General features: G+C 41.4%; 2 protein-coding genes across 10 annotated transcripts in view; both read right to left on the bottom strand.

Moving 5' to 3' along the window:
- MCM9 (minichromosome maintenance 9 homologous recombination repair factor) overlaps positions 1-3,035 on the bottom strand; it is a 47,496-nt gene extending 44,461 nt beyond the window's left edge. The window contains exons 1-2 of one of the 2 annotated variants that reach the window (XM_065835316.2): positions 2,948-3,035; positions 1,919-2,235 (exon numbers count right to left, since the gene is read on the bottom strand). In XM_065835316.2, coding sequence (XP_065691388.2) covers positions 1,919-2,228 — 310 coding nt within the window. In that variant the 5' untranslated portion in view covers positions 2,229-2,235; positions 2,948-3,035. The remainder of the gene's footprint in view (positions 1-1,918; positions 2,236-2,947) is intronic. The other variant, XM_065835317.2, reaches the window with a different exon arrangement.
- A 1,137-nt stretch (positions 3,036-4,172) lies between these two features.
- Positions 4,173-14,186, bottom strand: part of FAM184A (family with sequence similarity 184 member A) — a 75,968-nt gene continuing 65,954 nt past the window's right edge. For 2 of the 8 annotated variants that reach the window (XM_071806599.1, XM_071806601.1), the window contains 5 exons: positions 11,252-11,369; positions 10,437-10,541; positions 9,573-9,710; positions 6,810-7,012; positions 4,173-5,064 (listed from right to left, as the gene is read on the bottom strand). In XM_071806599.1, the coding sequence (XP_071662700.1) occupies positions 4,983-5,064; positions 6,810-7,012; positions 9,573-9,710; positions 10,437-10,541; positions 11,252-11,369 (646 nt within the window). In that variant the 3' untranslated portion in view covers positions 4,173-4,982. Of the gene's footprint in view, positions 5,065-6,809; positions 7,013-9,572; positions 9,711-10,436; positions 10,542-11,251; positions 11,370-14,186 lie in introns of those variants that run through there. The other 6 variants (XM_071806600.1, XM_071806603.1, XM_071806602.1 and 3 more) reach the window with 4 other exon arrangements.

Here is a 14,186-nt window from a genome sequence, read left to right as displayed (position 1 = left end):
CTATTTGATCAAATGTGGCTAATTTTGCCTGAGGTTGATTAGGGAATACTCAGACCAAACATCACTGTGGGAGGAATGGTCAGCTCAGCAACAGGCTGATAACAGGAGCAGGAATGCTGTAAAGGCACCGCTACTTAGGCAGCGACCATCTACCCCTTGCTTTACTCCTTATAACACTTCTTGGTAGCTTAAAATAACTCTGCTTTCATGCTGAAGCCCTGACTGATGCAAACACACCCAGAACATTAGGGGGAAAGTTTAAATTCACTCCTGTTTTTATGGGTACAGGAAGATGCCTGACATTTCAAATTTAATACAACACAGAGGCCATCCTCTTACACCACATACCCAGTAGTGGTATACAAGCTCCCTAATACCTAAAAAGGTAGCAAGACATTTCAGTTTCTTTTTTTCCTCTAAAAAGCTTGAGAAAATAGCATTATGAGAGCCACACGCTAATTGTATTTCTGATGTATGTGTTCTAATGACAATATTTTAAATGAAATTTACTGGGGCAAAACACAGTTCTATTAAAAAAACATTATTCATTCAAGTTCAAGCTGCCAAAAGAAAGAATGATCACAAATCATCCTGGCACGGGGCAGTGGAGGGAAACACTGGTCACCAGCTCTTGGCTTTGTAGACTAGACAGCTCCAAACAGCTACAATCAGCAGTGACCAGAATGGACGGTGCCACCACTGACACAGCTCCCCACAACAGCCAAAACACGCATTTTAACCTCAGAAACTGCACTCCGCACTTACAACACCTCAAAGCTACCAAATATTTTCTAGTAGTAAGGAACCTGTAGTGAAAAAAAATGACAAAATCGTCTATTAACGATCATGCCTTCCAACAGCTCATTCCAATTTTATAACAAGTAATTTTATGAAAATCAGTTAAGCATAAAGTTTGACAATTTCAGATTGAGTTGTTAGAAGACAAATCAAAACTGAGACTTTGCCTCTTCTGGGACATAGCAGTAGACAATAAAGATGTGGTAAGGAAGTCAACCTGCAAGAAAAACTATTACACAAACTACATATCTTCCCCCCCCCATTTCTTTTTTTCCTTTAGACCTTCTGGTTAACAAGAGAAATAATGTGAGACCAGCTGCTGACTTGTGGCATCTTTTTACCACGGAAATGTTTTGATGTAAGTCCTGATCCAGCAACAAACACCAGCCATTGCACATACACCATCAGGGATGCCCACAGCTTTTTCCTGGGCTGGTCTACACAGCTCCATATGTTCGCATGTGTTCTTTACTGTTTAATAAGCACTAGCCATTCCCTCCTGCTTCAAACATTGAAATGGCAAGAATTATGGAATCACAGGGTCATTTCGGTAGGAAGAGATGCTCAGGATCATTGAGTCCAACCATAACCTAACCCTGGCACTAAACCATGTCCCTAAGAACCTCATCTAAATGCCTTTTAAACACCTCCAGGGATGGTGACTTCACCACTTCCCTGGACAGCCTGCTTCAATGCCTGACAACCCTTTCCAAGAATATTTTTTTTCCTAACTTCCAATCTAAACCTCCCCTGGTGCAACTTGAGGCCATCTCCTCTTGTCCAATCTCTTGCTACTCAGGAGAAGAGACCAACGCCCTCCATGCTACAACCTCCTTTCAGGTAGTTGTAGACAGCAATAAGTTCTCCCCTCAGCCTCATTTTCATGTGTCTTCTCAGTCTGACTATATACAAATGCATACCAAACCAATTATTAGTGTTGCATGCTCTAGTATTTTATTAAGCTATGTCTTGTCTTTATGAGCCTGGTTCATCAAAGGTGAAGTGGTAGAGTCACCATCCCTGGAGGTGTTTAAATTAAACTTGTTTCCCCATAGTTTGTTACAGATTTGGCAGTGCTGCCCCCAGAGCGCTTCGCTGCTGCTCCTTCGCTGCCACTCACCCGAGACCCTGGCGTGGAGGTTGTGTTTGGTGCTGAGCTGTGCAGGGACCGCGTCGGCCTGCAGCACGGCCAGGGCAGCCCGGCGCAGCGCGCTGTCGAAAATCGTGAGGACCTCACTGGGGAAGGCGTTGAAATACTCCCCGACTTCCATGTTGGTCTCGAAGAGCGTCAGGGCATCGACGACGACAGGGTAGTGCGCCTCATCATCCGGCTCCCTCAGGATGCCCAGGATGTCGTCCCGGTGGTGCTCCAGCACGTAGGACTCGAACACCTGTCCGATGAGGTTCACCTGCTCCGCGCTCAGCACCATGTTGCCCCTGCAGGCAGCGGGAGACAGAGCGGTCACAGAGGGAGGGGTTTGGGTACGGTCGGGCGCCGATCGCAAAACTTTCTACTCGGACGAGCCCATCGCGGAGCCCGACGCGGGGGGGGGGAGGGCGGGGCAGGGTCTCGTCACAGCGCGCCCTGACCCGCCGGCTGCCTGGCGGGAACGCCGCGCCACGCGCCGCCTCCCACACGCAGCTCCCGCCGATCAACCGCCCCACCCCGCCCCGCCACAGCCAGCCAATCAGCCCCGCCCCGCGTCAGTCAGTAATCTCCGCCCCCTGTCAGTCAGTCCGTCCGTCAGCCCGGGGGGCAGAGGCGGGTTCCGGGGTCCTTACGCCCGCCCGCCGGGGTGGTGGGGGCCGGGCGGGGTTCCCCTCTCCCTCTCGCTCTCCCTCAATGCCGGACAGTTAAGCCACCCGGCGACCGGCTCCTCCGCTCACTCGGTGGGGCTGAGGGGCGGCGGCCTCTGCCAGGCCTCCCGCTCCCGCCAGCGCGGCAAGTTTTGAACGCGGGCGGGCTGCCGTTCGCTGCCTCGGCCGGTTCGCCTGCGGAGCGCTGCCCCGGGCCGTCCCGTCCCACCTCCAGACAGCGCGGGCCGTGGGTGCGCTCCTAGCGCCCGCATCGCCGGAGTGTGTGTGCGGGGCCGCCCCCGTCCCCGCGACGGGGAGGCGGGCAGCCCTTCACCACCGCCCCGCTCTGTACCTGCAGTGCAGACCGCCGCCGCCCCTCCGGCCGAGTTCCCGCCGCCGCTCCCTCACCCGGCAGGAGAAGCGACTCCGTCCCCGCCCCCTGCGCGCCGCTGCACGCCCGGGCCAGGCGGCCGCCGAGCGGGGCGGTGGGGCGGAGAGCGGCCGCGGACCTGCCCGGCAGCGCGGCCGGAGCCGGGCGGGGAAGGGCGGGCCCCCCCTCGGGTGCCTCAGCAGGCGTGTATGCGGGGACGCGCTGCTTCCGCGGGGCCGCCGTGGCCGCGGGAGGGTCAGTGTACCAGACGCACGTTTGGTAGTGGCGGGCCCGCCTCCCGCCGAGCAGCGCGGTGCCTGGCGGCCTGGGGAAGCGGTACGGGGTGATCCCAGCGGCTCTGGCTGCCGTGAGCCAGAGACACAGCAGCGGAGTCTTGCAGCGGCGCTGCACGCTGTTGTTTGGCTAAACGTCAGTGTGCCCCCGGTGCAAAGGGACCCTGCTCCGGTGCACAGCACGGGAGGGTCGCAAGTTGGGGTAAGGACGGTGCTGGGCAGCAGCTCGGGTGGCCCCAAGGCACCTCAAGCTCGTATTTTCTGCCGCGTCTTGCACCCACCCCCCCGCCGCCCTCCCGGGTTACAAATCCTGTGAAGTCGAAATCTGGCTTTTTTTAAAGCGAGCTGCCCAACCAAGCGGTCAGTTCCCCCTTCTTCATGGAGGCACGTCACAGCAAAGCCCGGTTTGGAAATGTTATTTTTAACGTAGCCAGAAAATAGGGTTTGCTGAAGGCTCAAAATATTTTGCTCTCGGCCAGGATTTACAGTGTGTTGTTTTGAATAGTTTCTTACCTGTATGTTCTTTCCTCTGAGTGTGTATTACAACCGAGTGACATGCTTTAACTATTTGAAATATTTTTAAAATATTGAATTGTTTCAAAATTGAGTCACTGCTGTAAGGAATGAAACTGCAGAGTCTTGTGATATCACAGGGAATAACCTATGTCCCCTTCCAAGTGTTAGAAGGATCTTAAAACTTCTTCATTGAGCTAACTCCCAGAACCTTTCATTGTTGGCTTGTATTAACGCAGAATTATTGATATGCAATCAAAACAGACATCATTGCCCATGTAAGGTCTTAACCAAAAAATGTACCATACTACCACCAAGGTATCAGAACTGTGCCAATCATTCTATCATAAAAACATAGCAGAATATATAAAATTCATATTTTAATATAAATTTTAATACTCAAAATGTAGATTCTTGATTTATGCAGAGATACTTAGTACTGTACTCTAAATGTTTTGAGCAGGTTTTTGTTAATAAAAGAAACACATTACTTGTGGGAACAGTTTCTGCTTAAATTCAATAACGTGTTTGATCATAACTAGATGGCAAAGCCTCATGAGCAACAGGTAAGGAGTCAACCCCCCCCACAATGAACACTCCTGGTTTGTGGCTTTTTTCATCCTCTTGTCAAAATCAGTCTGCTCTGAAAGCCAGCAGCTACATTAGCTGTGATTTATTTCACATTCTTCCTTTTAAATGATAGAAAGAGACAGTTTTTAAATAGCTGCAAAGTAACAGAATAGAATTGGGAGGCATTAGACATATCCTGCTCAAATTGCAGAGTGAGAGAGATATACATATATATGCTTTTTCCTCTTACAATTTCATTGTATTTATGGTAACCATGCAATTATGTTATTCTGGGGGTAAAAGCCTTACCTGAAAGCAAAGAAAACACATTTATAGGAAAAAGGGGGAAAGCATTATGTTTGTTCTACCAAAATTTATTATGTAGTCATTACAAAGTTTAAAGATTCTTCCATTTTAAATAAAAATAATAGTTATAATTACACACATTATATAGTACCATGTCAAGTGATTCCAACAAATATAACATGAAATACAGTGCAGTTTCAAATCAGAAAGACAAATACTTTCTCATTCACAGTGTTTGACAAATTACAGGAAAGCTTGTTCACATGAGGGTTTACTTAAGGTCATGCTCTTATAGACTGTCCACATCACGCTGTGCCACAAAAACAAATCAGCGCTCAGAACGTGAAGTACCGGGCAAGCCACTCCTGGCGTTGGGGGTCTGGTGAAGCCACTGGTGAAGCGTCAGTCTGAGGAGGGCTACATTCACGGAAAGAAAAAAAGAAAAATTATCCCACAACTACACAAAAGGTACATATCTTAGGAGAAAAAGAAATATCGCAGAGAATATTCAGTAAAGAACAGTGTCTGTTTTTCCATGGATTAACTATCAGTGTGCCTCAGGACATGATTTAATGTCTCCCTATAGAACCTGTGATCATCCACTCCATTGGAGAGCATCAGCAGCATGGACACGGCAGTTCAGAAGCCACATAACAGGGTGGGCAAATAGTATTTTGGAAAACCTAATTTAAGATCTCATTAACAGCCATAGGTTTTCAGGAAGAATAAAAAGGTTTTCTTGGAAAAGCGTGACTGTAGCAGGTCCTCTTTTAGCATCCTTTTCCTGTGGTAAAGGTAATTTTCAAAAATATGATGCGAGCATCATATTTGTAGACATGTGCTCACAAAGACTAGTTGGCAACTGAACAAAAATACACGCTATTTTAATACTTAACACTGATCACAAATATCACTTGCATTGTTGTTCATGCACACATTTAAAATATGCTAATATACTAGGAAAAAAGAAGCTGCTGCACTGTAAACAAGATTTGTTCCCCCCTCGAACAATTAAAATTCTCACAAAGGGAGCAAGATAGAATACTTAAATCTAATTTAAATTTAATTAAACAATTAAGCTCCTTTATCAATAAAAATCAGTAATAATCGCTGCTGTATTACTGGATAATACAGAGCACAAAACCATTTGGAATGGAAGCTCTGGCATCACAGCCCATGCACATGCATGTTATAGGTACCTGAGGACACTCATGCACATCACATGCACGGGAAAAAATAAGCAACAGTATTTTTTTCTAAAAAGATTGTTTTCATAAAATAGGCTGTTTTCCCATCTCTACTTTAGATCCTATTATTTGTTTCCTTTTATAATTAGTAGTTGCTAGGTATGTGGTCTTTCACACATTAAACCGAAAGAGAGAGAGTAAACAACCAACTGTGGAATTGGTAATCACATGTTGCTTTAAGTTTCCAACTTAGAGGTAAGAGATCAGCACCTGCTAAATACAGAGCACAGCACTTCAGTGCATTTAATATGTAGGCACATAAAGCCAAAAGATTAAAATGGCATTTTAGAGGCAGGATTTTAAAGTTATTCAATTCACAGTATTCATTTGTGAGAGAACTACTTGAGACTTTAATGCTGGTTTTGGTTACTGGACGCTCAGCACTAAGCAGCCAAGCGTGCACGTTGCCTGTTGCAGTCAGAAGGGAACTCCTACGAAACAACGTGATATAGGTGAGGAAAGGGGAAACATGAAACATTCATGTAGCACAGAAAATAGTTTTCTTACATAAAAAAACCATTATCACATAATACTGAATAAAAGAAATTCTGTGCTAGTATCAATTCCTAAATGACAATCAGTAAATAACACAAACATTTAAAACAATTGTTCATATTTGTAAACAATTGGAAGCACATGAATTCTGTTCACGTATCTGAAGAGGTTTTCAAAGTTCAAGACTTACGAAGAAGTGAGAGAATACTTCACATTTCAACAAGGTCTACAATAAAAAGGAATACTATAAAGAGGTTACAAATATAATATAAAAATTAAAAATGCTGTAAGAATACTTGTACCTCTGAAAGGTTCGTGAAGCAAGTGGGATTCAGCTCAATAGGAATGCAAAATTTTCCTGAGTTAAGCAAAAAAAAAAAAGAAAAAGAAAAAGCAAAAGCTGGGTGAGGCCGTGCTCACCTCAAAAACGTCTTGGGCTCTTTAGGTGGCACTGGCTGTGGCAGTGGTTTGCTGCTGTTGAACTCAATATCGTGGATGGGTGAGTTAGGAATGGGGTCCAGGCGGTTGGGATGTCCATTGCCCACCACTCCGCTAGATTCCAGAGCATTTAGATTGGGGACACTCACAAACCTGTTTGTTGATTTATCGTTCTTCTTCTTTTGCTGCATTAAAAATAACAAATATGAGGAATTGGCTTTTTGCACCAGGACAGATGAGGAAATTTGCAAATTTAAAAGTTGTATTGATGGCTGGTTTGGGTTTTTTTTGAAGGAGAGCAATTGGGCCAGATTGTTCTGCTTTCTTTTGCAATTGTAGTTTTACTATTTACTTTGACCAGAACCAAATACTACAATTTTTTGCAGAAAAATCGAATTTTTCATCAAGATGATTAAGTTACCAAGATTTAGTATAATACTCAATGAATATATAATATGAAATCTTCCAATGTAACATTTTGCTCTAAGACATTGGAGATAGGAAGTTTTCCATAAAATTGTCATTTAGTCTCTAAAACCTTTCATGTTTTCTGAATCTTTTCTTGATATCAGTGAAACAGCTCTATTGTCAAATGTAACTACAGCAAATTTCAGTGCTGAAAAAAGTGAATCTCTCCCACAGGTTTCACCCCATCACTGAGGCACATTTGGATAACTGGAACATGGAACCCAGAAAAGCAGCTACATTTCTTTAAAAGCAATGACACCCTCATAGTTAGCAAGCATTATAGCAGTACTGCTAAAGAGAACAAGATTATTGTGTAGGAGTTCAGTTCCTTGCATGAGGAAGAGGTGAGGCTCCTGGTGCTAATACTGCTGCCACTTGTAGACACCAGACGGCACAAATGAACACTTCTTTTCATACTACTCCTACTGATGGTATGTCAAGGGGCTCAAAATACTGAAGAAGTCTCTTTTTATATCACTATTTTACTCTCTATAACACATCATACAAAGGGACTGGTATTTATCCTCTCTACTTTTATAGAAGGATACTTTAAATAATGCTATAGCTTCTTAAAAACGGCTGTGTGACAGGATGGTATGTGTATTTTCTGACTTCTATCAAATATTCCTTGTCCACAATAAAATATTAATGTTGAAAAAGCCTAATTTCCAAAAATAGGATTTTTGAATGAAGGGATTCATTTATTCTCATTAATTATATATTATTTGAATATATAATAAATACTTTCATTCAATTACCCTAACAAAGCAGCTAGGAGAAAAAATCCTTAAGGGCTTACCAACTACACAAATTTGAACTAAACAAAATGAAAGACAAGTGGAATCTCATGTTGTTTCTATATAATATTTTTCCAGGAGAATTCCACCTGAAATAGAATTGCTGCTCTATTCAAGCGTGGGCATGAGTTCAAACGGAGACAGAGTCCTATTAACTTGGTTGTGCTTCCTTCTCTTTAACTCTCTGCTGCTTTGGCCTGACCTCTCCAGGGCTGGCAGATGCAAATGCTACTAATTGTAGCCACACTGGTGGATGTGTTTGTCAAAATACAGTTAAAAAACTCCAACAGTTGAACAGAAAGCTATAATAGAAAAAGGTTTTTTTAAGGATCCCAGTGAAAGATCATAAGTTGCAAAAGATTAAACTGAGATTGTCCCATGCACTTTCCTCCTTCTGTCGTAGCTGAAGAAGCAAGAAGTAACATTTTGGTGGAAAAAATAGTTTGGTAAACGTAACCAACTGTATGTAAAATACATCTGCAAGGTAATATGCACTGTAATGAAAACTGTGTGTTAAACACACTGTAGTTAAATCTGTGTGCTTCATGGGTGACTCATTTCTGGAAAGTGTGTATTATTACTGCAGTTTGTATCTTATGCTCTTTAAAACAATCTATGCTTCTGAAGCAGTTAAATCTGGAATGACAAATTTGTGTGTATTGTTTCCATGAAATTCATGCAAAGTATTAAGAAACTTCAGATATAACAATATGATACTAAACAGATCCATTGCATGAATTAGAAAAGCTGTAATACATACTGCAATGGCTGTAATTTTGCATTAATATGCAAGGATTGTAGTAACTCATGAATTCTATCTTCTTTTTTGACAAAAAAGAGAAGAGAATGAGACTTTCAGTTTCTTTGTAATTCATTCTCTAATAACACAGTACGTGCTTTGACAAAATAAAGTAACACAGTCCACAACTCACGAAATGAGAGACCAAAACGTTCTGGCATACAAGACAGTTTTAAAGTCTAGACAGTTTTAAAGTCTAAACAGTTTTACGTGATAGAAGCATATTATAACAATATATGAATTATCACTAGGGAAATCTGACGTTGAAATACTTTTCCCAAACACTTCAGATTTCACACAAAAACATGAGCTTATATACTTGATGGTTACATTTCACATCTTTAAAAGCTAGTAAGTCAGACAAACTTCCACAATTTTCAAACAACTTTTATCACATAAAAACAAGTAATTCAAATTGTATCTGGCAGTCCTGGTATCGTCTCTCCTTGGCTCAAACTAAGTTCTTTCATGCAGTTATGCATAAAAGTTAGGTATCTGCAGATAAGGTTGTAAGAACTGCTGGGCTCCTGAAAAACATGGGAGAATATTGACTATTTGTAGCTGAGTTTGTGCAAAAGTGGGAAATACGCTGATGTGAAACTACAATAAGGCTTAGCTAAATAACACAGCCTGATCTCTAATAATGGAGTCAAACCTCCTTTTAAATAATGGAGCCTGAACCTTCATCACTGAAGCTCTTGGGCATCTGAGCTGCTCCTGTTGTGCCACTTGGGTCACCCTCTGCTTCAGAACCTTCCTGAGTTCTTCTGCCTCTACAGCTGGGACAAACCGCCTCCCCTTCCATGCAGGTGAAATAACCTACGGGTTATCACAAGGAGGAAGGAAATGTCAGAGGACTCATTTTTTCTCCCAAAGTGGTGAAAAGAAACAGAATTCAGGTACCCTCCTGCAAGCTATTCCTGCTCCTCGTGAAGGAATGCTGCTGGCATTGGAAGTGCCAGGGAGGCCACTCAGCCTGTTCATGCAGTGCCCTTCGCTGGCTGCTCTTCAGCAGGATGGAGACAACTGGACAAGGTTGCTGCTGAACTGTTTTCACTCGTATAGGCAGTGGGAATAACTGAGAACTGACTTCTGTCTCCTGCTGCCCCCACAGCCCGTACCTGCTTTGTCCCTCCAGCTCTCCAGTGTCACTCTATCTCCATTCAGACTTGTTCTGTGCCCTTCTCATACTCTTTGCCTTCCCCTTTTTACCCTTATTCCCTTCTCTTGGCATCCGCTCTCTCTCTATCTTTCTAATGGTATTGATTTTGCAGTTTTGTGATTAGGATCTGCGCTTTATGTTTTACATGTCTAACAAACCAGGGCAACAGTATCAGCAGATGTCTCAACAACACAGAAAAAAGAAACCTATACAAAAATAAGTAGAGACAAATGGAAAACTATGTTCCCTGTTTTGAACATGTCTTTTGAGAGTGATATATGTATACACACAGGCACACACACACATATATTTCCTTCTTTTTACTGTATCCTAAGTTTAGGTTTCTTTTTCTTCACTTTAGCAATGAAGTCCATGGAACATACCTTCACCAATGGATTAATAACACCAACATTAGGGTTTGCATTAAACATTTTGTTGTAGTTAGTCTCTCTGTTAACTAGCTCCAGCTGATAGAACTTTTTGTCCTCCTAAAAAGAAGAACAAATAGAAACTTCTTTTTATGCTTTTTCAATCAGTTACTGGCCAAATCTGCCTACAAAATGATCTCAAATAAATTTATGTTTTTAAAGAAACTGGTATTTCCAGAAATTACTTTTCATATTTAATGTTTTATGTGGTTTTATATGTAAATACTAAATAATTTCTATTTATACAGTTCTGTTGCCATTCTATGCTCCGAGAGTGGGCACAGACTAATGGATTATGTAGTGGGAAAGACTCGGCATGGTTAATTTCTGATCTCTGATTCATTTGAATTTCCTCATTCTTTCTTGCTTTTGAATCAGGATCTAAACAGATGAATCTGAGTCAGGGTGTTTGCTCTGAATTTGGGAATCTCAGTGGAACAGGAAATGAGTCTTAGAAACCCTCACACAAGAGAATGTATCTTACATGACTTACATGGCTGCCTTACTCCAGGACTGGAGATAGGAGACATCTGATCAAGGTCATAAGGAAATATGCTTTGTAATTGTGTATTATGCTTGATTGTGCAAAACTCTTTGTATCTAATTAGTTTTACTACTGGGAATCATTGGAAACACAGAAATAATGTGCCAAAGAATAGGAATAACATGCTAGCACGATAGTTTCTTCAAATGCATTTCAAACACTGAATTAATCATATTAACTTTGTTATCTGTCAAGACACTAAACCAAGAGAGCATAACATTCTTACAATCAATTTCTTTATGAGTTGGTCCCGCTCTGCAATTAGGTCTTTCAGTTCTGAGATAAGCTGCAAGTCTTCTGGTCTTGATTCTCGGTTTTTATATTTTTCTTCCATTTCTTCTAAACTTTATAGGAAAGAAGAACACCCTGTTTAGCCTGATCCAGTGTTAAATGATGAGTCAATAGTCACATCTTTGATCAGCACAGCACAAAAGAGATATCAGGGAATAAAAAGAGAAAACTACTTCTTTATCACTGTGAAGTAAATTAATTTCTATGTTATCATTCAGTTAATAAAAAAAAAAAAAACAAACAAAACAAACCAACAAACAAAACCACCACAACAAAAACCAAGAGGAACCATAACCTTTGCTCCAGTAACTAATAATCTGGGCAAAATTCTAAAAACTTAACATCCTTCTTGTGCATGCAGTACTGGGTGTTTGAAAAAAAAGGTCTCTTGGAAGACAGATTGAAAACAAGGCATCCAAAACCATAACATGGACAGGAGAATTACAGAAGACATAGCTAAGATTCATTTTTAGGTAAAATACAGGGACTACTTTGCATTATATTTAATATTAATTTAAATTGTAAAAGCTGGCAATTGACTTTCTTGATGAGGAAAACAAACAGTATAATTTTTCTTTTTATAGATGACTACTCTGAACAGATTGATGCTTCTGGTACTGGAGAAACTGGATAGAGACAGACAAGGCTGGCACCGTCTTCCTCAGTTCACGTGGAACATACTGGGACAAAGATATCCAAGAACACTGAAGACTAATAGGGAACTAATTCCTCTCCAGAAAAGCAACTTAGTACCATTAGAGATGAAATAAAGGAATGAGCTGCAAAATAAAAGCAATAACACTTGGATATTAGGATAACTGGATTAAGAGAAAGGTAACAATTGATAAATATTTGAAAAAAATAGAAGGAAATTTGAAATGCCTGGTGTGAAAGCATTAAAGGAGAGAAGTGAAATAAGCCAACTGAGAGAGGAATTGTACGAGTAACTGCATAAATATCCTTGTTTCTTTTTAAAGAACAAAATTTGAAGACACAACAAATTCAAATGAATGTGTCTCTGAAACATAATGCTCATGATGCTAAACATTGTTCTAAAGGAAACTACTTAAATACTTGTCTCACATATTCAGCCCTCATGTAGATTAGTGAACCAAATTTCAGAACAGATTCAGGAAATTTAAATAAACTGAGTGAAAAAAAAGAAAAACCAAAACATTAAATATTCCCAAATAAATCCTGAGAAAAATCTATGAATTTAAGGTGTCTAAGTCAGCTGAAACTTAATTCCACAAGACACATGGAAGTAGACATAGTTTCTTTAATTTAGATAAACCTTTTCACTTCAGAAACAGCTATGTGATTTTTACTTTTGAGTTCCATCTGAAAAAAACAGTTCATACTAAATTATATTCATAACCTTCAAATAACCTGTACATAATCTGAGATTATATATTTAGAGAAAACATTATGAATACGAACAATATGACTTTTTATTTGCAGAAAAGCCACTTGACTCAGCAGAACAGAAATATGCTCAGTTGGCTTAATTTTTGTGTACACATTTTATGCTGGGTTAAGCTAATGTATACACATCCCCAGAGTATAGTATATAGTTACACACAGCTGTACTTTCCGATTTTTTTTTCTAATTTTATTTTCAGATAGTTCACAGACTTTTTTTTTTCCTGTGTTTCAAACAGATAATATGTAATTTAAAGACTCTATTTGTAGAGTCTAATTAATGACACCACCTCTCAATTACTGTAAGACAGATTCTCCATTTCATAAATGTTCACAAGGCCATGCTTTAGGTGAGGCTGAATCTGGAAACACAGAACCACAAAGTCAGGGATTGGAAGGGACCTCGAAAGATCATCTAGTTCAATCCCCCTGCCAGAGCAGAAACACCCAGATGAGGTTACACAGGAATGTGTCCAGGCGGGTTTTGGATGTCTCCAGAGTAGGAGACTCCACAACCTCCCTGGGCAGCCTGTTCCAGTGCTCTGTCACCCTTACTGAGAAGAAGTTTCTTCTCAAATTTAAGTGGAACCTCTTGTGTTCCAGTTTGAACCCATTACCGCTTGTCCTACTGTTGGTTGTCACCAAGAAGAGCCTGGCTCCATCCTCGTGACACTCACCCTTTATATATTTATGAACATTAATGAGGTTGCCCCTCAGTCTCCTCCAAGCTAAAGAGACCCAGCTCCCTCAGCCTTTCCTCATAAGGGAGATGCTCCACTCCCTTAATCATCTTTGTTGCCATGCGTTGGACTCTCTCCAGCAGTTCCTTGTCCTTCTTGAACTTCCTTAAGAAAGCTGCATAAATCTCTTCTGGTTTGGGTGTGTGTGTGGTTTTTTGGGGGAGGGAGTTACATAGGTTCCTCTTTGGACAGGTCCTCACTTCAGTGTTAGTAGCGAGAGATCACACTCTCAAAGCCAGGTCAGGGCACTCTGGATAATGTTTACTGTCTTTAGGCCAGTGTCTGCTTCCTCACAGCTGTAAGCTGAGCAAGAACCGGGAGTAGGGAACAAACTAAATTCAGAAGATTTCAGGACACTGAAAAACAAGTAACTTGATGTCGGGAAGAGTTAGAGTAAACAAGTTCCAAAACCTAGTGTTAGTGGCTGCTCATAGATATGTTTCTCATACAAGATAAACGCAGCGAACAGGAGGTAGTTCACACCAGAGTTACTGAATGGTAAGTTACTACATTTATCAGGGCACAAGGGTGTGGACGTGGACAATTACAAGGGCGTAAGAACTAGAATTTTCTACCCATCTTATTTGAAGACAATTTCTGATCTCTCATTATGAAGAAATAATTGGATGCATTTGGGCATTATTGCCCATTTTTAATGGATATTTAAAGTTTTCTATCATATACTTGGAAGCATTTTTTTTTTTCTCT

The sequence above is a fragment of the Patagioenas fasciata genome, chromosome 3, assembly GCF_037038585.1.
Source record: "Patagioenas fasciata isolate bPatFas1 chromosome 3, bPatFas1.hap1, whole genome shotgun sequence".
Lineage (NCBI taxonomy): Eukaryota > Metazoa > Chordata > Aves > Columbiformes > Columbidae > Patagioenas > Patagioenas fasciata.
Note: the sequence above shows the minus strand (reverse complement) of the source record. Positions and strands in the feature narration are given on the sequence as shown.